The 26,203-nt window shown below is 36.6% G+C and overlaps 1 protein-coding gene across 4 annotated transcripts in view; it reads right to left on the minus strand.

The window, feature by feature from the left end:
- The window catches only part of RASGEF1C (RasGEF domain family member 1C), a 187,719-nt gene that overhangs the window by 6,668 nt on the left and 154,848 nt on the right, over window positions 1-26,203 (minus strand). For all 4 annotated transcript variants that reach the window (XM_074292327.1, XM_074292324.1, XM_074292328.1 and 1 more), the window contains 8 exons: window positions 25,635-25,709; window positions 20,201-20,296; window positions 19,766-19,868; window positions 19,584-19,663; window positions 19,349-19,444; window positions 11,013-11,108; window positions 7,457-7,580; window positions 537-609 (listed from right to left, as the gene is read on the minus strand). In XM_074292327.1, the coding sequence (XP_074148428.1) occupies window positions 537-609; window positions 7,457-7,580; window positions 11,013-11,108; window positions 19,349-19,444; window positions 19,584-19,663; window positions 19,766-19,868; window positions 20,201-20,296; window positions 25,635-25,709 (743 nt within the window). The remainder of the gene's footprint in view (window positions 1-536; window positions 610-7,456; window positions 7,581-11,012; window positions 11,109-19,348; window positions 19,445-19,583; window positions 19,664-19,765; window positions 19,869-20,200; window positions 20,297-25,634; window positions 25,710-26,203) is intronic.

The following is a 26,203-nucleotide window of genomic DNA, read 5'->3' on the forward strand; positions in this document are numbered from 1 at the left end:
AAGATGAAACAAAATCTTTACAGTTATTCTATTGGATTTTTTAAAAGACATTTCTTTGAATTCATGGCTTTATACTGAATCCTTTCATTAGGTCTGCTGTGCACGTGTAAATGTTCTCCCCCCCATTTTGTATTTAAGCTTAAAAATGAATAGAAACAATAAAAATTAAAATTTTCTTTGAATTCATGGCTTTATATTGAATCCTTTATATTGTGCTGTGCACATGGAAATGTTCTCCCCCACCCCATTTTGTATTTAAGCTTAAAATGAAGAAAAAATAATAAAAATAAAACATTCTTTTGGTATTTAGTTTTTTATTATGGTAATTCTACTTGTATATAGTAATTAAAACAATGCTATTATTTGCCCAGAAAAGACTCTGTCAAGAAGTATCAATAATTCTCATTACCCATTGTGAAATATTTCTGACATATATCCTCTAAAGTCATACTACTGAAGATAAATTAAAATAATTTGAGTATTAGATTTTTGTAGACGTAAGCATTAGTGAAAGGGGTGAGAAAAGAAATGTTTACCTTAAAGACTTCCACCTCTCTTTTTCTACTTGGTTCTCTGGGCTTTCACTTTCATAAGAAGCCAGATAAAGACCTAGACAGAAAGGGATTCATATAATTATATCCCTGAAATCTTTTTGTGCATATGTGTGTGTGTGTGTTCCATGTGGGGCTCTATTTTATGTGTTACATTTCCACATTTAAATGATTTGTTATCAGTTATTTGGTCAATAGTGTCTCATTTGGTTTTATACTAAAAAAAAAGTGTCTGTAATATAAAAATGCTAATTATAAAGGAAGAAAAGTCAAAGGAAGACAATTGATAGATTTATCTGTTTAATTAGAGATCATTGAGTTTTAGAACTGGAAGGATACATAGAGGTTGCCTAATCCAATCTCCTCAATTTACAAAGGAAGGGACCCTCATGAGACCCAGGGACTTGAGCAAGGAGGGCAGAGTCAGTATTATAAGCCAAGTCTCTGCAACTCAGTCCATAATATTGCTTTCAGAATGCATTTAAGAAAGAATGTCATTTTTTCCACACAAATAGACAAGCTTATAGACAAATAGGAAACCAGTTTGTTAAGAAGATGGCATTTAAACAGCAGGGCAGCTGGTGGCACTGGACTTGGGATTAGGATAATATCTTCCTGAGTACAAATATGGCCGCAGGCATTTAATAGCTGTGTGATCCTGGACAAGTCATTTAACTCAGTTTCCTCATCTATAAAATGAGCTGGACAAGGAAATGCAAACTACTCCAGTACCTTTGCTAAGAAAACCCAAAATGGGGTCACAAAGAGTCAGACATGACTGAAAAACTGAAATTTAAACAGCGATTTGCAGTTCACAAAGGATCTGTTTTCTAAATACCCTGGATAGCAAGTAGTTCAAGTTACACTCCCTGCCCTCCTATCCCCATTTTACAGATGAGGAAACATAGATTCAGAAAGGTTGAATATCCTCCATACAAATGAGGATTTACCAGGTAACAAGTGTCTGGGAAGAGCCATGATGAGAATCCTGTCAAGGATCCTGCAGGAGAGCATACGAGATGATGGTGCCCCTCCCTATACAGATGAAATGAAAAGAAATAGTTTCTGTGAATATGATCATCAGCCCTATCTAGTGCTCTGGGAGTTTTGACCATTAGGGAAAAAATGGGGCAAATAAGATACCGGGATACCGAAGATGTTTCAGCCTCTTTCTGAGCTCAGCTGGACCTTCAACAGTCCAAAGGATAGATGCTACATCACTAGATATAAGCAATGGCCCCTCAGAGGCTTGAAAGACTCTCTCATGGAGGAGCTGCTTTAGGAAGCTGAATTCTAACCCAGATAAAGTCTATTTAAGTAATCTCTTCTGGGGATCATCCCCAGTGCTATCTAAGCCATAGACCACAGCTTCCAGTTTTTCTGGTTCTGATAACCACTTTGCTGACCATATTTGTCTGTCTTATTCACCCCGGGGTTTTGTTTTTCCATGCCCATGACCCTGCTTGTGTCTGTGTTGAGTCCCAGTTCTGCCTGTGAATTCCTACTTTTGATACATGATTGTTCCACAAGTTCATTTGCAATGGAAATCCTACAGCCTAGATTCCCAACCACCTCTGTTACCTCCTTCTTATTTTTGGACCTGCTAACCAATGCCTCTATCCTGAATCCCTTTGAAACAGGGGCTAAAAAGAAAAAAAGCAAAAAGAAAAATGGTACTTTGAGTGACTTCTTTTGTTTTGTTTTGTTTTTTTTTTGTGGGCAAATATGTTAAGCATCTCTGCATAAATAAATCTATAGTATTGAGAGTAACCATAGTAGTAAGAGCTCTTCTGAGTTGTTAAAGTATTCTCAAATACCCTGAGACTCTTCATTCATTCTTCTATATGTCCTCTGTAAAGACCGTGAAAATTGGAAATTGTAGCAAATGGGGCCCAGAAGGGGATCTCCTTTGCAGATAGAGCCTAATTCCTGGTACTTTTTATGAACTTGACAATGAAGCATTTGGTTCAGGATCATCATGAAAGCTAGCATTGTGCTGCATCTTGCCACCCACATCTGCACACAGCTGGCTTTTTAAATTACATGAATATGTAACATAGCTTTTAACAATTACCTAATTACCAAAGTTAAATATAGCTTTCGTCCTATATGTGCTTGGTTCAGGAGCGTGACTAGGTAGCTTTTGCCAAATAGCAGCACTATGCCCCCCCCCCATATCAATTTAATGACACCTGAGTGATGTACACCCAGAATACACCAATAGCCAATTCCTAATGCTGTCAGGAAGAGCTCTCCATGGAGAGAAACTTGTGTGTCTCTGGCAGGTGTTTCCTCCTCTCCATGTGTCAGGCATATGGCTAAATTGTGTGTGTGTGTGTGTGTGTGTGTGAGGTGGGAGTGAAGTTAGGATTTATCCTTAAAGTTAACTTAATTAAATTAGAATATGGTGCTCTGAAAAGAAAACTAGTCTGGGGACTTGAGAAACTTGGGATCATCTCCTACTTCTGACACTATCTAGCTATGAGATTTTTCACAAGTCCTTTTCACAAGAAGTTCACATCTTCGGTATCCCGGTATCTTATTTGCCCCATTTTTTCCCTAATGGTCAAAACTCCCAGAGCACTAGATAGGGCTGAGGATCATATTCACAGAAACTATTTCTTTTCACTTCATTTCCTGTGTTTTGCACAATGGTACATCGATGACTATATCAAACTGCTTGCTGTCTCAGGGAGGAGGCAGTGGAGGAAGAAAGAGAATTTAGAAATCAAAATTTTAAAAGTTAATTTTAATAACTTTTAATATGTAATTGGAAAAATAGTATTTAAAAAGAATAAGAAGAATAAGTCCCTTTCTGTCATCGAGCCTTAGATTTTAGGTATATAGAGAGAAAAAAGGGGGTTGGACCAGATGGCCTATAAAAAGCCCTTCCCACTCTGAGCACATGCTTTGTCCAGGGGCTTACAGTGTCATTAGGAGCACAAATAGTCGATGTGTCTGCATCTTGGGGATGGGAAGGAAAGACCAGGAAAGGGTAAGGCTTGATCCTGATATTGGTATGTTCATTGCCACCTTCCTCCCCCTTTTCCATTGCTGGTATTTAGTTTATTGCTGCCAAAATGATATGTTCCCAAAAGGCCCACAATGCACTGGGAATAGATATTGACTATCTTTTCAGACATAGTATTGAACCCCTGCCATACACATGTGGTTTTCTGCATTAAGCTGGCTCTCCTTATTCTGGGCTCTACAAAAGCTTTTGCATTAAATGTTAATAAATAAATAAAGTGTTAAATGTAATAGCCAAAAAAGACAATCCAGTGTAATAATTTTCTTGCAGGCAGACATGATTTTAATGTTTAATGAGTGTTCGTTTATTTATTTGCTAGGCAAATGTGGTTAAGTGACTTCTCCAGGTGGCACAGCTAGTAAGTGTCAAGTATTTGAGGTCAGTTTTCAGCTCAGGTCCTTCTGATTCCAGGGCTAGTACGTTCCACTGTATCTCCTGCTGCCCCTTAATGAGTGTTTTATAGATGCTCATCCCCCCCCTCTCCATTAGCATCATTTTCTAATGGCTATCCTACTCTCCAGTCTCACAGTAGAACATAATGAAGTATAATTAATGAAATTAATCAATGTTCATTGGCCACCTATAACAATGTATATCTCATTCTATACTTCTACACTTCTACCCTTCTGCTAAGAAAATGGAAGTTTCAGCATCACCCCTCTTAACTCATGGTTAGTCAGTTTTGAAATATATTCATGCCATTTTCCTTTGCAGTGACCATTGCCTTATTTCCTTCTGGAGGCAGGATAAATGTTGGAATACGAATCCCAAGGGTTTGATCTAGGGCTAAAAATGTCAGATGGTAGGTATGCAGTGAAGAATTCAGGCAAATGGAAACTCCCCCATTCAGTTTTGTTTCATGTACCTTAACTCCAACCTTTCTTCATATCTTTTCCACCACTAAGTTCTTTCAGTTTTTGGTCTCTTTATCCCTTTTCCCTTTTTAAACTATGGCTAGATGTTGTATGACAGGGAAGAGTCATCCTCATGTTTCTTTCTTGTCATTTACAACATAATACTTCCCTTCATAGACCTGATGTTCAATGATAATTTTGTTCCTAAGCCAGTTTCTATTAGTATAATAAACCCTGATGCAGCTTGGGTGGTCTAATGGTTAGAGCACTGGACCCACAGTTGAACCTGAATTCAAATCTTGAAAAAGACTTACAGAAGTGATGGGAGGTAATTAGAAATCACGGGGGACAGAGCACCTTACATAGAATCAAAGAGTCCTGAGTTAAAATTTGGCCTCAAATACTTACTGCGTGATCCTGGGTAAGTCACTTAACCTGTCTGCCTTATCTGGAAATGGAGAATATACTACCTACCTCCCAGAATTTGTCCCAGTTTCCTCATCTATAAAATAAGGTAGAGAAGGAAATGGCAAAACATTCCAGTATCTTTGCCAAAAAAAAACTCCAAATGAGATCACAAAGAATAAGACACGACTGAAATGACTGAACAAAAATACTTCCCAAGGTTCTTGTAAGGATAAAATGAGATAAAATTTGTGAAGTATTTTGCAAATGTTAAAGCACTTTATAAATGTAAATTACTAAAATTATTGCTATTATAGAGTAAAAATGCTGATCATGTATAACTATTGTTTTCTATTACTTTTCATTGCAAGTGAAGTTTTTTTTCAGTTATAATGGGAGCTTTCATTTACACAGAAGAGGGATTTTATTTCAGTTTTAAGAGATGGTTTGGGTACTAGAGCTAGAAGACTCTAGGAACCAAACCATTATTTAAAGCATTAATTTTATTGTTAAATCTGCCAATCTGTCAGCCAAGGCACAAATAAACTTTTGGAATATTTAAACTGTAAATTACATTCTTTCTGTGTAGGTACATACCAATTTAAGAAAATCCTGCTATGTAAAAATTTAAGTTTACAAAACAGATACATCTAAGGATGATAATTTCCATTATACAATGGTGAAGAAAAGTGTAAAAAAAACCTCAACATATATATTGGTCACAACCAGGTAACTACATACATATGAATGAATAACCTAAAAGACTGAAAGGGGATAAATAGGAAGAAACTACAATTAGTTATCATTTGCATATCACAGTATTCAAAAATTATAAAATATAAATATTTTTAATCCATAAAACTAGAGATTTTAAGCTAGAAGGGAATTCAGAGATCATTTAATCCACCTTACCCCTAAATTTACAGAAAAGGAAACAGAGGATCAGTGAGGTTAATTGACATATATAAGGTCACTCAGACCTCACACAGAGATGCAATTTTTACCGAAGTCTTTTAAATCCAAATCCAACACATTTGTTTAATAAAGAAAAATATTTTTTTAAAATTGTTAGAAAAAAAGCCAACTGGCTTAGTGAGTTTAAAAGAATTTTATTTATTATTAAAAAAAAAGATTTTTTAAAAACAAACATTAGAATTGCCCTTGACTTGCCTAAACCAAAGTACACCTGTATATTTCTCATAGACGAACAGCTATGCAATCTGTGATTCCTTCTGGTCTATAAATACATATTTCCTCCCACGACCCTTACTATTCCTTCCTCTTCGTTATACAATACATTCTGCCATTTTTTTTTTCTCTGTGGGTTTATAATCGGATCAGCCCTAGCTTTCCCTTCATCTTCTTCCTGCATTTCAGCCTTAGTGGGGGTGCAGGTCAAATGTCCTACTGACTTAAAATGTGGCCCTCTCCTTGAAGCTAATTTGAACTGGCCTTGTAATGGGAGAAAAGGGAGTGTAAGTAATGAAGGCCAGAGAGGTTAGTTCCTATCCCTGCCTGGTAACCTTTGAAGGCTAGTGGGAGTTAGCCATGTCTTCCATCTACCTACCCTCAGGATACTAAGCCTGGCTGCAGTCAGCCTGGCCTGTCCCACTCCCTTTAATCATGTTAATGACTGCTTTTAGGCAATCTGCTGAGCCTAATTTTCCTTGCTATGTTGTGACTTTCATGCTTTCTGGGAAGGCACAGATGCCTACCCTGATTAACTTGGATAGACCCAAAAAAACTTCAAAAGGAAAGAGAACCATCAATGCTGCTCTGATGGGAGAAACTATACCAAAGTGAAACCATCAGGATTTTGACAGCTGGAGTCAGGAGACCTGGCCCCATTACAACCATCTCTGATTCAGAAGTCACTTCAGCTTACTAGCCCCTCATTAAGGGGATGGTATTATGAGATCTTATAGTGAAGACTTTCTATATTCTACTTTAGAGTTCCTTCCAGTTGTTGGTTCTATGGTCCAAGGCCAGCTATGGCATTATGTCTTAGAGGGTCCTCTTAGAGGGTCCCTTCCAGTTTTCACTTTCTAAGTTTTAAGACCTCTTTTAGCTCTGCCAATCTAGGATTGGATCTAGGAAAAGGTTAGAATTTGGTTCATCACCTTATTCCAAATAGAAGGCCTCAAAGCATATCTCGTAAAACTCATCTCAAAGGGGAAAAACTCATTCCAAGGGGGTTAGAGGGGACAGCATCAATTAGGATTTCTATTCCAAAGAACAGTTGAATCTATGAGGCATGACTACAAGAGTGACTTCTGGGACTAGGGAAATCAGGGCTATCACTAGAAAAGGAATATTTCCTTCCCTGTTTAGGACCAGGCTGGATAGTTTATGTAATTATTGAGAGAAAGAGGATAATGGTATAATAATAATAATAATAATAATAATAATAATAATAATAATAATAATAAGAAGAAGAAGAAGAAGAAGAAGAAGAAGAAGAAGAAGAAAAGAAAGAGGAGGAGGAGAAGAAGGAGGAGGAGGAGAAGGGGATGAAGGAGAAGACAGAAAAGAAGAAAGAGAAGGAGGAGGAAGAGAAAACTGAGACAAAGGCAGAGTCATATGCCAAGTATAAAAGGACAAAAGGGACTTCTTACCATCTTCAGTGAAGATAGGAGCTGTGTGTAAATAGTGAGTGATGTTGGGATCTTGTTCAAATGGGCATTCTACTTGTTTCCATGTTATAAATTCTCCTACTTGTTTAGCCAGCTCCAAAAATTTCTAGGAGGGATGAAAAATAAAGTTGAAAGAGTGAAAATATAAATTTCTTGGTTTAGCATTTAAAGTCCTTCATATTTGGACTCCAACTTACCTTTCCAGATTTGTTTTGCGTTATTCTTTTTTATAGACTCTTTAGTCTGGCCAACCTGTCCTTCTTGCTGAAATTCCAACTCCGGTCTTACACCTTTGTCTATACAAGCTATTTCCCCATGCTTGGCATGTATTCCTGCCTTGCCTCAAACTCTGCCTCTTAGGACTCCTAGTTCCCTCCAAAGTTTAGCTTAATAACTATATCCTATATGACATCTTTATTGATGCTCCCATCTGATAGTTTCTCTCTCTGCACACATTACTTTGTGTGTATATATGTGTATATACTACATGTATATAGGTGTATGTATGCATACATAGACATATTTTTTTCTTTTCCTTGGTAGAATATATATTTGTTAAAAGGAGGAACTAATTCATTTTAAAATTTGCATCTCTAGTGACTAGTACACTACTTAACACATGCTTAACAAATATTTGCTGCTTGACTTATCTAAATTCTAAATCTTTTACATTTAGTCCAGCAAAACCTGAAAATTCACACCAGACTGAATAATAATAAAAAAAATAATGCAAGGTAGTAATAAGTAGAGCTGCCCACCCCATCCAGAAGTATAGCTGGGGGGAAAGAGCAAAGGGAAAAGAAGGAGGTAGAGCTTGTCTCTGGTATAAAGCTCCAATTCAGAAACTAAATATGGAGAAATTAGTAAGCTAAAGGAGACAATGACCAAACTTAAAAAATTATAAATTGAGAATACCCCAAAGGGGAGAGAATAACTCTGTAATAACTGCAGGCAGTGACTTTATTTCCATAAAGACTATGTGAATACCTAGAAGAAATGAGGCCAGGAAATAATAAAATAAACTGTCTCCCGAAAAGAATAAGGAGAACAAATAGCTTAGAAGAGAAAGTGGTAAACCTAAACCAAGTAATGGACTTTGTGAAAACCAAAATAGACCAAACAAATCAATGATTCTATGAAATAGCAAGAAATACTAGAACAGAATTAAAAGATTGAAAAAAAAAAGATCGATAAAAAATGTAAACCTTCTGATATCAAAAACAACTGGTCTAGAAAACAGATCAGGAAGAGAGAATTTAATAATGATCAGATTCCCAGAAAACATATTTTAAGAAACCTTGGATAAGAAATCATCAATAAAAATTGTCAAATCTAATAGAATCTGAAGCCTAAATAGAGAAAGAAACCACTGAGTACCTAAAAGAAAACACAAAAAATTCCAGAAATGGCATAACCTAATTCCATATTGAGAATTTTTGTGTCAAAGGAAAAATATTGTTAGGTAGTCAGAAAAAAAATGGTTCAAGTACTAAGAAACCATAGAAATAAATCATACAAGCTGTGGTAGCTTCTAAAAAAATAAAAATAAAAAGAGGAGATACTAGAATTTAGTATTCCAAAAAGCCAGATAGGAATTTTGAAATTAAAATAAGTCAAGAGAGATCTAGAAAAGTAAATTTATTTATGCAATTGGAAGGGATTGTATGAGTTTGTGGTGCTAATATTCTAATGGGAGAGAAGAAACACATATCCTTTCAGATCCTCAATATAAGGAATTATAAAAGAAAAATACAGGATCTGGGGATACATTGGTTCGGTTCTGAGGATTTGAAGAGGAAAAAGAGAAGAGAACATAAAAGGAAGAAATACAATAGTGAAGAAAGAAGGAAGAAAAGGATAGAACTTACTATTTCTCATAATTGGGAAGTACAAAAAAGAATCTACAAAAACAGATGGGGATTGGGCATCGGATGAACCTCTTGTGTTAAACAAAGAGATATTGAATATATTCACACACACAAACATATATATATATATATGTATATATATATATACACACTATACACATATGCATACATGTACATGCAGAGAGTTTGGTGTTGAAATCAAATTAATAGGGAAGCAAGGGTGGGGTTAGTAATGATAAAAGGGAAGATATATTATCAGGGAAGAAATAGTCACAAGAAAAACAATTTTTTGATCCTGAAATGAGGCAAGGGGGGGTGGGGATCAAAAGAAGGGAAAAAAGACCTGGAATCTAATAGATTGCCAATTAATTAGGGAATGACTGAACAAATTGTATATGAATGTGACAGAATATTAGTATGCTGTAAGAAATAACAAAAGATACTTTTTTCTCCCAGAGAATCCTGGGTAGCGTGAACTAATGTAGAGTAAAGTGCAAAGAATTGGGAGAACAATTCATGACAACTAATATTTACATAGTACTTACTATATGTTATGCATATACTATATGCTATGCATTGTGCTAAGTATTTTACATTTTTACCTTATGATCTTTTTTGATTCTTACAACAATACTACTAGGTAGATATTATTATCCTCATTTTACAGATGGGTAAATGGAGGTAAAAAGAAATGGAGTGGCTAGTAAATAGCTAGTAAACATCTAAGGCTGAATTTGAACTAAATTGCAAAGAGAAATAACACTAAAAAATTTAAGAATTCTGACCAATGCAATGACTGAGCATGTCTCCACAGAACTTGTGGTGATTCATATTATCCGATTTGTAACAAAGAGATGAAAGATTCAAGACACAGGAACAGACACACATTTTTAGACATGGATACTGTATGGAATCATTTGCTTGTCTATGCTTATTTATTATAAGGGGTTTTTAATTTTCTTTGGAGGGGTTTTTAAATTGGGAGGAGGTTTATTGGAAGAAGATAAGTAGCAATAGTAATGCTCCACAAAAAGAAGAGGACATAAAACATTTTTAAATGCATAGAAGAAAACAAAACGAAGCTTGAAGGAAGTCTAAATAAGATAGTTTTGAAAGTACTTTGTGCTATTTCTTATAAATTCTCTTTTTTAAAAAAAATGAAGCAGCATATAAGGTGATCTTTGATTTTACACAAAATCCCTTTTTTATGTTCTGTTATGCATATAAAAATGTTCTTTTGGGGGTATTTAAGTTCAATATAAAATTATCAAACTCCTGATGAACTGTATGTGATTACCAAAGTTCATCTTCTAATACAGACTGGCTTCCCCCTTACCTAGCTATATATTCTCAGTAGCTAAACTGATCTGGAATAAATAATTTAATATCTTTGAGTCTGTTTTCTCATAAAAATTTGAATGACCTTGCATTAATTTGTATTGATTTTCTTCCTATTCAGTATACACTTTTAAAGGTACTTATTGTTTCTCTTGATAGAACAAAAGCTTCTTGAGAGCACAGAATCATTCTTTGTATTTGTAGCCCACTGTGCCAGGTACACAGTAGGCACTTAACAAATGCTGGTGACTAGTGAGATTGATGGAAACTGAGATGTTGAACCCTGGGTAGAGTGCCATAGACAGAGAGGTAGGAGAAGTTTTCAATCTTACTTCAAAATTGACGTGTCCATTTGGAAGGCGATTGGCACATCCTTCGTTCAAAAAGTATATGTCTTTGATTAGCAGACTGAAGAAAGGAATGACTATCTGCAAAGCAAAGGATAAAGGAGTTAGTTTTACTCAGAATTTTCCATAAGGAGATCGTCAGCTAAGAGAAAAAAAGTTATCGAAACTTTTCTATCTCTTGAAACAGAAGTAAAATAAACAGCTGTCAAAGTTCATTTGCTCTCACAAATGCTGCAACGATGATAATCATGCCTTGTGTATAGCACTTCAGAATTTATAAATCACCTTCCATCCATCATCTCAGTAGCTCCTCACAGTGACCTTAGCTTAAGAACTACTACAAACCTTTTAGAGCCTGAAAAATTACAGGAAACCAGGGACTAGTTTTTTGGTTAAAAAAAAATCTTTTAAAGAAAATGTTATCTTTGTTTCCAAATCCTTTCTTCCCTCCCATCTTCCTCACCTAACGAGAAGGCAAAAAATGGAATACCTATCGTACATATGAAATCATGCAAAACATTTCCACATTAGTCATGTTGTAGAGGGAAAAAGAAAGAAAAATAAAGAGGAAAAAGTATACTTTAGTTTGTATTAAGTTCCCTCTCTGGAGGTAGATGGCATTTTTTCCTTTGGAATTGGATAGATCATTGTACCAATCAGAATTGCTACATTTTCTCACAACTGATTATCATTACAATATTGTTGCTACTGTGTGTAATTTTCTCCTGGTTCTGCTCACTTCACTTTGTATTAATTTATATAAATCTTCCTAGCTTTTTCTCACACTATTCTACTCATCATTTCTTATAATATAATAGTATTCCATCATAATCATATACCACCCCTTGTTCAGCCATTCTCCAACTAACTGGTGGGCATCCCCTTAGTTTCTGATTCTTTGTCACCCCAAAAAAGAGCCGCCATAAATATTTAAATCTACTTTTTATGAAAATTCAGTTGGTGTGAAGGAAAGAGAGACCCAGAGATCTAGCAGGCCCACTTTACTATGGAGGAGAACTCATCTGGAGTATGGTAACAGGTGGGCATGTTTTGTATTATATCTGGAAGTTTTCTACTGTAACAATTATTCCTACTAAGCATATGCTAAGCTTAGCTATTTCTATGCTGCTGAATGAGCAGAAGTGGTATCAATGCCCTCTTAATTTTGCTCCCCTCAAGCAAAGGCCCTGCTACCCAACCCTAGTTGTAGTTCTATCCAGAATATCATCTTTATCTGGCTGTGAAGCAACCGAATTTTAGAGAGGGGAAACTGATATGTTCAGTGCTATACAAGGTTAGTCAATGACAGAACTAGCACTTGGAAACAGAGGTTTTCTGAGGTTTTTTTTTTTTTTTTTTTTTTTTTGGCTAAGGCAATTGGGGTTAAGTGACTTGCCCACACAGCTAGGACTTTTTAAGTATCTGAGACCAAATAATATGCTGTGACATAGGTACTAGTATTATTCCCATTTTACAGATGAAGAAACTAAGGCTGAGAGAGATTAATTTCCTCATTTTACAGATAAGGATGGAGGCCCCAAATAGAGAAAGGGCATGTTTATGTTCAAACAGACGCTTGCTTTGAAGGTGGCCAGGAAATACCTAGAAGAAAGTGCATCAATGAATGATACTGGGTCAAACAAGAAGGATTTGCCAGCACATCATAAATTGGAAATTATGCTGAGATTTAAGGGAGACAGCTGGATTTCTTGTCAGAAGTAGGAAGCAGCTAGGTGGCTCAGTAGTTAGAGCCCCAGGCCTAGAGTCACAAAGACTTATCTTCTGGAGTTCAAATCTGGTCTCAGACCCTTCTTAGTTTGTGATCCTAGCCAAGTCACTTACCTCTGTTTACCTTAGTTTCCTCATCTGTAAAGTGAGCTGAAGAAGGAAATGATAAATCACTCCAGGATCTTTGTCAAGAAAACCCCAAATGGGATTGTGAGGAATAGGACATGAATGAACCATAACAGCAACAACAAAGGATTTCAAAGACCTGGTTTTGAATCCTAATTCTGCCATCCTGTGTGATCTCAGGGAAGTCATCTGACCTTTCTGGGTCTCAGTTTTTTTAAGTGTAAAAGAATAGGTTTAGACTAGATGACCTTTAAGCTCCTCCTCAGGCCTATATCTATGATCCTAAGATCCTGCTCTAATCCTTAGTTTCCAAATTTAGGTGTTTTGGTGACCTTGTACCTCTAATAACCTACAATCTGATGCAGGCAGGCTTAATGAATAGTCAGTTAGAAGAACTACTCAGCACGTTGCCATAGTTAAGAAGGTCATTCAACACTTGAATGGTTCCAATTAAACTCCCACATTAGGAAATAGTGGCTGGGCCCCTGTACTTGAACTTGGAGAATGAAGTGATATCTATAGCAGCCTCTACCTAAGACTTATTCTTCCCCTGACAGTCTCCTTCTAAACCACATTTTAAAATTCGATGCACGCTTAGGGCCCTTGCTAGTCTGCTCATGTGCTCCTTTAAAAGCATGGCCCATCTGCATGTCAAATTAACTAATCAATTAGAGTCTTAAGTTATTCATCTCACAGGTTTTGCTCAGAAAAGCTACCCTGGGCTTTATCTCAATCTTTTGTGTGAAGCTCTTAAAAAAAAATCATTCAAATCCCAAACTCAACAGACTGAGTAATTTAAAACTGCATTTATTCAGGGATCTCAATAGCTATAAAAATTATCATTCTGAGATGTATACATTTGTTTGGTGGAGTTGAGCTGGTTAGAATTAGCATTTTCTTGAAATTCTAATTCAAAATTCTGGTGATCTCTGAAGTAAATGATAAATGATGGGAAATTTCTCCCTCTCTCAAAACAAACAAATAAATGAAAACCAAATTTCTCTGGGGTCAAGCATGGTCTTTATAATTTCATAATGTGTAGTTTAGATTTTATGATGGTTGTTTTTTGCTGTATATTGTTTACTTTATTATAGTTATTTTCTATATTATGTTCTTGATTCTGCTTCCTTCACTTTGAATCAGTCCATATAAGTCTTTCCAAACTTCTCTGTAGTCATCATATTTAAGGTTTCTTATAGCACAATAAGGTCATGAAGGTGGTGCAATGGACAGAGTCCTGGGCCTAAAGTCAGGAAGTTTCATTTTCTATGTTCAAATCTGTCCTCAGACATTTCCTAGCTGTGTGACCCTGGGCAAGTTACTTTTTGCCTCAGTTTCCTTATCTGTAAAATAAGCTGGAAAAGGAAATGGCAAAATACTCCAGTATCTTTGCCAAGAAAACCCCAAATTGGTTCACAAGCAATAGGATGTGCCTGAAAACACAGGCAAAACAATAACAGCACAATAATATTTCATTACATTCTAAACATTGCCCAGTGGTATCTATTTTGCAGTTTTTTTCTACCATAAAAAGTTCTGCTATAAATATTTTGAGATGTATGGGACCTTTTTTCTTATCAATGATTTTTTTTGGGATAGCAGAATCTCTGCATCAAAAGACATGGACATTTTAGTTATTTTATACGATTAATTCCAAAATGCATTTTAAATGGTTGAATTGATTTACAACTTCACTGACAATATACCACCATACTTTCCATCCTACAAATCCTCCAACACTGACTACTCCGATCTTCATCTACATTTATATACAATGGGACGAAAGAGAAATACCAACACAAACAATTTAGCTCTACACTCTGTCCCTCTAGTGGAACATATTACCAAGTCTCTATCATTCTTTTAATGACTCAGATAACCGTACTTGCCTTAGACAGAATCACAGAATCATAGGGGATCACAGAAGCCTTCTAGTTCAACTCGTTCCAATTATGGGTCCCCTCCCAGGATAATACACCAAATAGGATTTATACAAGGAAAGCAAGGCTAGTTCAATATTAAAAAATCCATTAGCATAATTTACTATGCCAATAACCAAATTAACAAAAATCATATGATTATCTCAATAGATGCAGAAAAAAATTTGACAAAATCCAAAATCCATTCCTATTAAAAACCCTAGAGAGTATAGGAATAAATGGAGTTGTCCTTGAAATGATCAATAGCATCTATTTAAAACCATCAGCAATAATCAGATGTAATGGGGATAAATTAGAACCATTCCCAATAAGATCGGGGTAAATCAAGGTTGCCCTTTGTCACTACTGTTATTCAATACTGTACTAGAAATGTTAGCTTTGGCAATAAGAGAAGAAAAAGAGATTAAAGGAATTAAAATAGGTAAGGAGAAAACCAAATGATCACTCTTTACAGATGATATGACTGTATACTTAGAGAATCCAAGAGAATCAACTAAAAAACTATTAGGAGCAATTCACAACTTTAGCAAAGTTGCAGGATACAAAATAAATCCACATAAATCATCAGCATTTTTATGCATCACCAACAAACTCCAACAGCAAGAGAAACAAAGAGAAATTCCATTTAAAATAACTGCTGCTAGTATAAAATATTTGGGAATCTATCTGCCAAGGAAAAGTCAGGAACTATATGAGCAAAACTACAAACCACTTTCCACACAAATAAAGTCAGTTCTAACCAATTGGAAAAATATTAAGTGCTCTTGGATAGGTCAAGTGAATATAATAAAAATGACAATACTACCTAAACTAATCTATTTATTTAGTGCTATACCAATCAGACTCCCAAAAAACTATTTTAATGACTTAGAAAAAATAATAACAAAATTCATCTGGAAGAACAAAAGGTCAAGACTTTCAAGGAGACTAATGAAAAAAAAAAAAAAACAAACAAGCTGTACCAGATCTAAAACTATATTATAAAGCAACAGTCACCAAAACCGTTTGGTATTGGCTAAGAAATACACCAGTTGATTAGTGGAATAGGTTAGGTTCACAGGTCAAAATAGTCAATAACTATAATAACATAATGTTTGACAAAACCAAAGTCCCCAGCTTTTGGGATAAGAATTCACTGTTTGACAAAAACTGCTGGGAAAATTGGAAATTAGTATGGCAGAAACTAGGCATGGACCCATACTTAACACCATACACACCAAGATAAGGTCAAAATGGGTTCATGATCTAGGCATAAAGAATGAGATTATAAATAAATTAGAGAAACATAGGATAGTTTACCTCTCAGACCTGTGGAGGAGGAAGGAATTTGTGACCAAAGAAGATCATTATTGATCATAAAATAGAAAATTTTGATTATATCAAGTTAAAAAGGTTTTATACAAACAAAACTAATGTAGACAAGATTAGAAGGAAAACAATAAACTGGGAAAGCATTTTTACAGTCAAAGGTTCTGATAAAGGCCTCATCTCCAAAATATATAGAGAATTGACTCTAATTTATAAGAAATCAAGCCATTCTCCAATTGATAAATGGTCAAAGGATATGAACAGACAATTTTCAGATGAAGAAATGGAAACTATTTCTAGCCATATGAAAAGATGCTCCAAGTCATTATTAATCAGAGAAATGCAAATAAGACAACTCTGAGATACCACTACACACCTGTCAGATTGGCTAGGATGACAGGAAAAGATAATGTTAAATATTGGAGGGGATGTGGGAAAACTGGGACACTGATAACATTGTTGGTGGAGTTGTGAAAGAATCCACCCATTCTGGAGAGCGATTTGAAATCAAAAAATTATCAAACTGTATATACCCTTTGGCCTACCTGCCATCTAGAGGAGGGGTGGGAGAAAGGAGGGGAAAAGTTGGAACAGAGGGTTTTGCAAGGGTCAATGCTGAAAAATTACCCATGCATATGTCTTGTAAAAAAAAATACTATAATAACAAAAAAGTTACAAAACACTTTCCACACAAATAAAGTCAGATCTAATGTCTTGGAAAAATATCAAGTGTTCATAGGTAGGCCGAGCTAATATAATAAAAATGACAATACTACCTAAATTAATCTACTTTTTTTTTGTTCAGTAGTACTGAAATTAGGGGGCAGCTAGGTGGTGCCATAGTGCCTAAAATCAGAAAAACTACTCTTGCTGAATTAAAATCTAGCCTCAATCACTTACTAGTTATGTGACCCTATGCTAGTCACTTAACCCTATTTGACTGTAATCTGTAAAGTGAGATGGAGAAGGATATGGCAAGCCATTTTAGAATCTATTTTACTGTATTTTAGTATCTATTTTACTATATTTTACAAATATCAAGTACAGCATTCAGTGTCACATAATGGGGTTGCAAAGAATGAGATACAACTGAGATTAGAGAAAAGGAACATTTGGTGTGTCAAGCACTATGCTAAGTGCTTTATAATTATTATTTCATTTGAACTTCACAACAATCCTAGGGGGTAGATGCTATTGTGATCCCTGTTTTATAATTGAGTATTTTGTAATTTTATAATTGAGGAAACTAATCCGGACAAAGGTTATCTAAATTTTAAAGTTGCACAAATTTCAGAGGCTGGAATTTGAATTCAGGTTTTTCTGATCCCAGAACTGTATCTACTGTGCTATACGCTACTTCCATGCCATGTATGAGTCTCTGTCCAACTGTGTTCTGTTCTCCTGAGTCAGGGTGACTTACTCCTAAGTCATGTAATTTCATGGTATATTGATATTGGATTTACTCCTGAGTCAAGTAATGTCATGATATATTGGAAAACACCCTGGAACCAGTCAGGACAATGGGAACCAGGACTGGCTTCTCTAAGCTGGACAAGCTATTGGGTCTCAGTTTCCCCATCTGCAAAATGAGATAAATAAGGTTCCTTTCATCCCTAAATCTGCAGTCATATCAAGAGGAACTTACTGTCTCCTGGGATGTCCCATTCTATTGGGGGGTAGCTCTAAGCATCAAGAAGTTTTTCTCAATATTGAGCCAAATTTTTCCTTTTTCTCCCACTGTTCATGTGGCCCTCTAAGGTAATCCAGGACAAATCTCACTTTTCTTCCTCCAGAGAGCCCTTCAAACACTTGAAAAAGTTGTGAAATCTCTCCTTCCCCTAAGTCTTCTCTTTTCCAAGCTAAACTGCCCCATTCTCAGTACTTAGCTGACATGGCTTCAAGTGATTCTGATGATAGCAAAGGGATGGAAAAGAAGGCCTTTCAGAACCTCCAGTCCCAGCAGCCTCTGCTCCCAGACTGTTAGGATCAGCCATGGCTGCTCCAGGTGTCTGGAGGGAGGAAGAGACACATGTTTTCAGAAAAAAGTGGGTCACAGGGTAGACAAGTGAAGCCCATTCGTGAACCACTCAAGAGGAAAAATTGAAATTCTGGCCCCAGATCACTTCTGACAGTTAAAGACCAGCTGGTACTAAACGAGGCTGTAAACAAATTTGCTGAGCGAGGAGATTCCTAATTCACTGGGTATGAGGTTGCCTGAAGCGGAGGTTCAGAATTTCCACAGGGGTTTTGTCTTATTATCTTTTCAAGGGGGAGAAATGAGACCACACACTTCACTGCAGATTTTCTTCTGCCATGATAGGTATCAAATGGGAAAGTGACAAACATCCCTAGAAGCATGGTGTTACGCAAAGGGAAGGATTCTGCTACATATAGACAGAACCAGTTTAAAATGGGAGGATATCACACTAAGTTCCAATTCCTCTCTACTCCTTTTGCCTCAGTGAGCTCACTAGGGGAAACTGAGAAGGCAAATCCAATAAATCATCTGCAGGTAGTGTCAATTTAGCCTTAGTCTTAGACTCATAGCTCCTCTGGAGGGACTAAGCTAAAATTGTCAATTCTGGTGACTTGATCCGGATTAATTAGAGCTCATGTAGAAGGAGCATAGATTTAAAGCTAGACCTTAGAGGTAGAGTCATACTCCTGCCACACTAGTAGTAAAGGTCCAGGGCAGGATGCAAACCTGTTTTTTCCTGATTCAAGTCCAGGACTCTACACATATTGTCATATTAAGGCTTACAGAGCACTTTCTTCAGAACAATCCTCTGAGATAGATTCTGCAGGTCTGAGTCTCCTGATTTTTCAGATTGGGAAACTGAGGCTGAGAAAAAGTGAAGTGAGAATGCTTCTGTGGATTTGATGGGAGATCTTGGTTTGACTCAAGGCTTGGCCATGTATTAGTCTCTGACTCCAGGCAAGTGATTTTCTTTTCCTTAGGCCTTAGTTTCCTTATCATGGGACTAGACATGGGACTAGATGGTTTTTAAAATTTCCTTCAAATGTAAGTTCTATGATTCTATAGGCTTTCTCATCCAGATAATAAGTGTCAGAACTGAGAATCAAAGGCAGGTGTCTGAATTCCAAAACCAGGGCTGTCCCCATTTTCCTTTATGTGGAAATCCAGCCACCCTACACTTACCACGGATCTTTATTTGCTTCAGGGCCCATGGATACAGTTCAGTCCTCCCTCACACTTACCTTCTCTCTGTTACTGTGGGCAGTGAGAGATCGATGGGCTGCCCCTCTCAGCGCTGTCCGGTAGTTATAGAAATTGCCTGTGGGATCCATCTGGTGCTGGAAAAGAAACCAAAAAACACCCCATTTACTCCAGAAACATGCCTGAGTGGCTGGGTTTGCTGATAGCTTAAAAAGGCATTCCTGAAAGTATATTCTTGAAAGTATAACCAGGAAGCAGTGACTCTTTTCTGTTTACCTCAAGGATGAAAAACTTGGCGGTTTTCACTTTGGACCACGTCTTCTTTAATCTGGAGACAGGGCTCATGTTCATGCCCGCTGGAAGAGAGACATGAAGGGGAGAAGAAAGGATGGCTCAGTTGCCTGCCTCCTCTTCCTCACCCCCCAGGGCAAGTGCCAAGTTTAGAGGCAGCTACTCACAGATGATTGCCATCAGTGAATTGAAATTCCCAATGTTGAAGCACTCCCGAGCCACATCGATGAAAAACTCAATCACTTGTGCCCTCTGCTTCTTTTTGGCTGGCTGAGGAGAAGCAAAGACAGGAGCATCCACTATTCAGCCTCTCTGGCCCTAGTTTCTTATTTGTAAAGCAAGGAGATGGAGCTCTAAAGTCTTTTCAATGAGTCTGGGACTTCTATGGATCTTAACTGAGATAATGGTTCATTGAACACTGTCAGGCAGAGCTGGCGGACTCTGGCTGCCTTCTGCTATGGTCACATTAGGCTTCTGGGGGCTGTTTGCTTACTGATGCAAAGACTGGTTTCTGGATTTGCTTATTCCTGGACCCTGAGGGGCTGGACGGGACAGAGGTGGGGGGAGTGGGTTTCCTCCAGTGGTAGGGATGTTTTGCTCACCATGCAGATTTCCGTCGCCACAAGGTAGCACAGGCGGTTGAACCATTTCACATAAGCTTCGAGGTTATTTGTTTTGTTCTGTTCACTGAAACAAGACTAGAAAAAAGATGTATGTATTATTTTGAAATGCTGGAAAAAAGAGACAGGAAGAAATATTATAACAGCTCAATTAGATATAATTTTGAGGGTGTGGTGAGGGGAGCCCACTGCAGAGAAGTTTTGATGTAGGTAAAATGAGTTGGAGGTGGGGGAGGAGGAGGAGGAGGAAGATGAGGAAGAGATGTAGGAACAGAGAAGCTGATTGAGCTAAAGTAAGCCTTCATTTATTCAACAAGCCTTTACTAAGCACCTGTTTTCCACTGTGCTAGACAGTGGAGATAAGACAAAAAAAAAAAAAAAAAAAAAAAAAAACACCAAAAAACTGAAACAGCCCTTGATGAGAAAGTTTATGTTTAATTACAGCACAACAGAAGTATTTCTAATTTTGTGCTCATTCTTGTTAAATATAAGCCATCATGAAGGCTTGATTGCATAAATCTAAGTTCAATCTTAACTCAAACCTCCCAACTACATTTTCTCTCCTCTCCCAGTTCCTTTTTTTTTTTTTCAATGTAAATATGGGACTTCATTCTACTACTAGGACTTTCACCTTTCCTTTAACCCATTTGGGTCTTTAAACTAGAATTGTTCTACTTAACCTTAGAAGGCCAAAGAAGAAGCAAGATATGGAAAATTCAGAGGAGGCAAATGTCTGGAAAAACAACAAAACCACCACCATAACAATAATGCCTTCCTTTGCAAACTAATTAAAAGTAGAATGGGCTGCCTTGGTAGAGGTGGGGTTCCCTCACTGGAGGTCTTCAGTCATAGTCTGGATGATCACTTGTTGGGATGCTTGCTCAGAAATAGGTTGGACTTAATTACTATCAAGATTCTCTCTAACTCTGATTTTATTATTTCATTTTATCCTTCCAAGTCTTTGACTTGATAGAAACTTTGCTTCCCAAAGAGAATGACACATTCTTGTCCTGTGGAGACCACACCTTCTCCCAAATGCACTGACTCTGTTTTACCTCCCCAATATCTCTTGCATCCAACTCTTTCTTTTTACCCACATAACTACCATCCTTTTACTCTAAACTATCAAAACCCCCTCCTACTGCTGTCAAATTTAATTTTCCACAAACACAGATTTGACTATCTCCACTCAATCAACTCTGGTGGTTCCCTACTACCTTTAGGAAAAAAAATAAACCTCTTTGTTTAGCTTTTAACATATTATACAATCTAGCTCCAAATTATCTTTTCAGCCTCAATGGATACTACTCTCCCTCTTATATTCTGGAATCCATCTGAAAGGGCTTTTTCTCTGTTCCTTATATATAAATCATTTCTCATTTCTGTGCCTTTTCACTAGTCATCCCACGTGCCCATAATTTATTCCTTCCTTACCTCTGCTTTATAAAGACCATCTCTTCTTTTAAAACACACTTCAAATATCATCTTCTACATTAAACTTTTTCTGATCTCCCCAAATGCTAGTGCCACCCAAATTATTTTGTATTTAATGATTTTATATTTATTCATTTTACATTTATTTAGCATAAACTCATATATATATATATATAGTTATATTTATTTAGCATATACTCATATATATAGTTATATTTATTGAGTATATACTCATATACACATATAGTTATAGTTATTTGGTAAATACTCATATCTTATACTTGTATTTACCTATTGTCTCCTCCATTAGAATGCAAGTTCTTTGACATTTTCCTTGTTTTTTTCTTTCACTTTTCGTATTTGTATCCCCACCACTTAGGCACAGTGCCTTGGCAGAAATTAATAATACTTGTTGATTGAGTGGTTGTCCACACATGAAATTACCTCCCTCATCCCAAGACCTCTGAGAACTTTAGTTTTGGCTTTGGTCATTTTCTGACTACAGTTTTCTCACCTGCTACCTCTCACATTTTTGCTTCACCAAATACTATTTTTTTTTCTTTGCTGCATCTATAAGACTGCTTCCTTCTTGGCCATTTCTACTGTCTTGCTGTTCTTGTCTATGTGTTTTACTCTTTACTCGAGTTACTGAAAGTAACTGCTCTCCCTGTGTCCAGTCTTTCCTCCTTCAGTAATGTCAGCATGTTCCTGTCAAGTTACTTTTTGTCTAAAATGCCATGTTGTTCAAATCCCTGCCTTATTCAATGACTAATTCACTGAAAAAACATTTACTGGGTACCTAACTCCCTACAATGCTTTGTGTTACTGGATAAGGAGGGTACTCTGATAATAAAGATAGAGGGTTTACCCTAAAAAATTACAATTAAAAGGGGGAGATAAGAAAAGAATACAAATAGGTAATAAGATAAGTCCCATTATGATAATCACATCAGAGTGGAACCTCTATGCCAGTCGTTTGTTCTAAAAGCTTTAAAATTCAGGCTCCTTTTAGGCTCTTAAAAATTACTGAAGACTTCAAAGAGCTTTTGTCTATTTCAGTTAATAGTTATTGATATTTGTCATATCAGAAATTTGGCTTTTTCATTTAAAAATTTTTATTAATTCATTAAAATAATAACTCTATTATATTGGATAAATAACATTTTAATGAAAATAACTATATTTTCCAAAACAAAAAATGAGATAAATAGCATTGTTTATCTATTTTTGTAAATATTTTTAATGTTGACTTAGGTTTAACAGGAACAACTATAAAATAAGAGATGCTTCTGTACTAGAAGATAACCAGATTCTCTTATTTCTTACATTAAATCTGTTGAAATACATTGTTTAAATTGAAATATGTGAAGAATATCCAGCCTCAAACAGATATGTTGTTGGAAGGGGAGGAATATTTTAATAAGTAAAGAACATCTTAATATTATTCTAAAAGTATTTTTTGACCTTGAGGATACTCTGAAAGGGTCTCAGGAACCCCTAGGAGTCCATGAGCCAAACTTTGAGAACATGGAGATAGGGGAATAGAAAAATGATAGGAAGAAGGGAAACTGTCAAATTATCCACTTTGATTGAAACAGTTCAGTGAATGAGGGAAAGTAATGAAAAATAAGACCTGAAAGGTAGGTTGAGGCTATACTGTAGAGGACCCCCAGGCTAAGGGTTTTGAACTTTCTAGGATATAAAATAATGAGCCATTGAAGGATATGATACTCTGCAATATAGCAAATCTATAACCAATCTGTATTCATACATTGAATGAAGAAAAAGATAGAATTTGATTCTTCTAGTACAGAAGTATCTCTGACCTTATATTCATTCCTATTATATTAAGCCAACATAAAAAAGAGTTGCAAAAATAGGTAAAACAATGTTAGCTAAATATTTTTTATTTGGGGAAATATGATCATTTTTCATAAAAATATCTTATATAGGCAAAATAATGGGTTTATTTTTGTTTTAATGAATTAATTAAATTTTCAAATGATCAGTTTAAATTTCAAATGTGGTACATTGGTAAAGATGAGTTTACATTTGACTTCAGATATTTAATAGCCAATGTGAGATTGGGCAAATTACTTAACTTCTGCTGCCTCAGTGGTGAGGATAAAATGAGGTGTTATTTGTTAAAGCATACTTCAAACCTTAAAGCAGTGCACAAATACTAGTTATTACTATTAGTACTATTATTAGTGGTGTTTTTATTCTCAGGGGGTGAGCTCCATAAGGCCACAAAGATCACAGATGCCATGCTTTAGTCATCTTTGTATCACCCTGATGACCAACACAGGGTCCTGGATGTAATAAGAACTTGGGAAACATTTCTTGAGTGAATGAGCAGATGAATTCATTTTAATGGTTAGGGCTTTTAGTAGGCCTTCATCCTTTTTTATATTTGTATGTATTTTAAAGTAGCCACTAGAGGGCAATCGTGTATATAAACTATTCCATTTAAAGTGAAATTTATTTTCTTTTTCAAGAGTTATCAGGGTTAGGGTCAGCTGGGGGAATTGCAAGATCAAGGGGATAAAAGCCTAAAAGTCATCTTATCAAATTCAACATTTCATTGATGAGGAAACTGAGACCCACTTTCAGCAGCCTCTGTTATACCAACAGAACACTGGTCTGGAAGGGCTCCCAGAGGATCTAATCCAACCCTCTCAGTTGGGAAATGAGGAGAGGACTGGTCCAAAGTCCCACATCCAGGTGTCATGCAGGGTATGGAGAGCTGGGCCTGGAGAAAGGAAGCTCTGAGTTTGAATCCTATGGGCAGGGAGAGCCAGGTTGCCTATAGTTGTGCCTGCGGGTCTTTATGCATTGACATGAGGCTTCTTCTGCTCTGATTCCATCTCCACTTCCTAGTTCTACACCAAACAATCCACTTTTCTGTGGGTCAGAAACCCACCCGGACTTTTAGCTAGCATAGCGCTTATAATATGCTTTGAGATTTGCAAAGGACTTAGCAACCTTATCACATTTGATTCTCACAACAACTCCATGAAGTAGATGCTTTTATAATTCCCATTTCACAGATGAGAAAAATAAGACTACAAGAGAATAATCAACTTATCCATGGCTCCACAGCAAGCACATGTTTAATATGGCATTCAAACTTAGGGCTTCTGACTCTTAAGTCCAATGCCCTAATCTCAGGACCCCCTTGCTGCCTATAAAATAGAGTATCAGAGCTGGAAAAGCCCTCATCAATCACCTAATATTACTCCTTTATTTTACAGCTCTAAAAAATTGAGACAAATTTTCTCAAAGCGCATTTAAGACAAAGGGCATGCAATAATGAATTGCAGACCCAAGTGGCTTGATGCCTAGATAGTCCGAGGCTATTTTCATTGCAACGTGCCTGAAATCCAGAACCCTGGACACATAGACATGGAGGTCAATGGCCCTAGGATGCCATGCTTTTAAGGAACAAGTGATGGTTCCAAGGTCCTTTTCTTAGAAAAAGAATTCTTAAACTTTTTTATAACATGGAACCTTTGGCATAAACTGATGGTCCTCTTCTCAGATCAATAGTATTAAGTGCATAAAACAAACTTCATGGGATTACAAAAGAAACCAAAAGAAATAAAGCACAATAATAATAATAGTAATTAACATTTATATAGCCTATACTATGTGCCAGGCACTTTGCAAATATTATTCCATTTGATCTTCACAATAGCCCCTGGAAATAGGTGCTATCTTATTTCCATTTTACAAATGATGAAACTAAGGCAGTTAAGTGACACAGCTAGTTAGTATTTATAGCCTGATTTGAACTCAGATTTTCCTGAATCACCAAGATAGTTATCGAAATATTAAAAAGTTAAATTTTATAGACACCAAGTTTAAAACCCTTTGTTTTAAAAACTGCCTTGTACACAATGCAGATACTACATCTGTCTGTTTATCTGCCTCTCTTTGGGGCAGGAGAGGAGAAACAGGAAGGAAGGAATGCCCTCCTTACCTTTGTACTGTCCAAAGAATCTTTATGCACAAAGGCTTGGACAAATTCTTCAGGTCCAATGTGACTCAGTCTTTCCTGAAAAGAAAGGGAGAAAAAGAAAAGCCTCAGGACTTATACAGCCAAAGGAATTGATGCTGACGCCACTGTCTGACTCAGAAACCTGTGTGGAGGCCACATGTCCCCATCAGCATGCTTTCAACTTCCTGTGCCCAGTCTGATCAGTCTGGAAACAGGAGATAGGGAAAGCCTGGCATTTACCCTCCTGATCTTCCTGGATTGGCCCGAGTCTCATTTACCGTAGCCTGGGGGTGGGGGTAGGGTGGGAAGGAGCAGCTTCTGTTCCCAAGCCAGCTGCCTGACCACATTTGCATCACCCTTCTGCCCAAACAGACACAGACAGGTTTCTGAGTTGACCAAGGCAGTCACCACTTTAGCAAACCTGTTACTTCATCATCATCATTATCAACAACCACAGACATTTATAGAATACTTCCATATTTAGGCCATTTCACATGGGAGTGGAGATTGAATAAACTAGGGGAGGAGAATAGCAGAGGTTGAGTTGACCT

This window comes from Sminthopsis crassicaudata, chromosome 2 (genome assembly GCF_048593235.1).
Source record: "Sminthopsis crassicaudata isolate SCR6 chromosome 2, ASM4859323v1, whole genome shotgun sequence".
Lineage (NCBI taxonomy): Eukaryota > Metazoa > Chordata > Mammalia > Dasyuromorphia > Dasyuridae > Sminthopsis > Sminthopsis crassicaudata.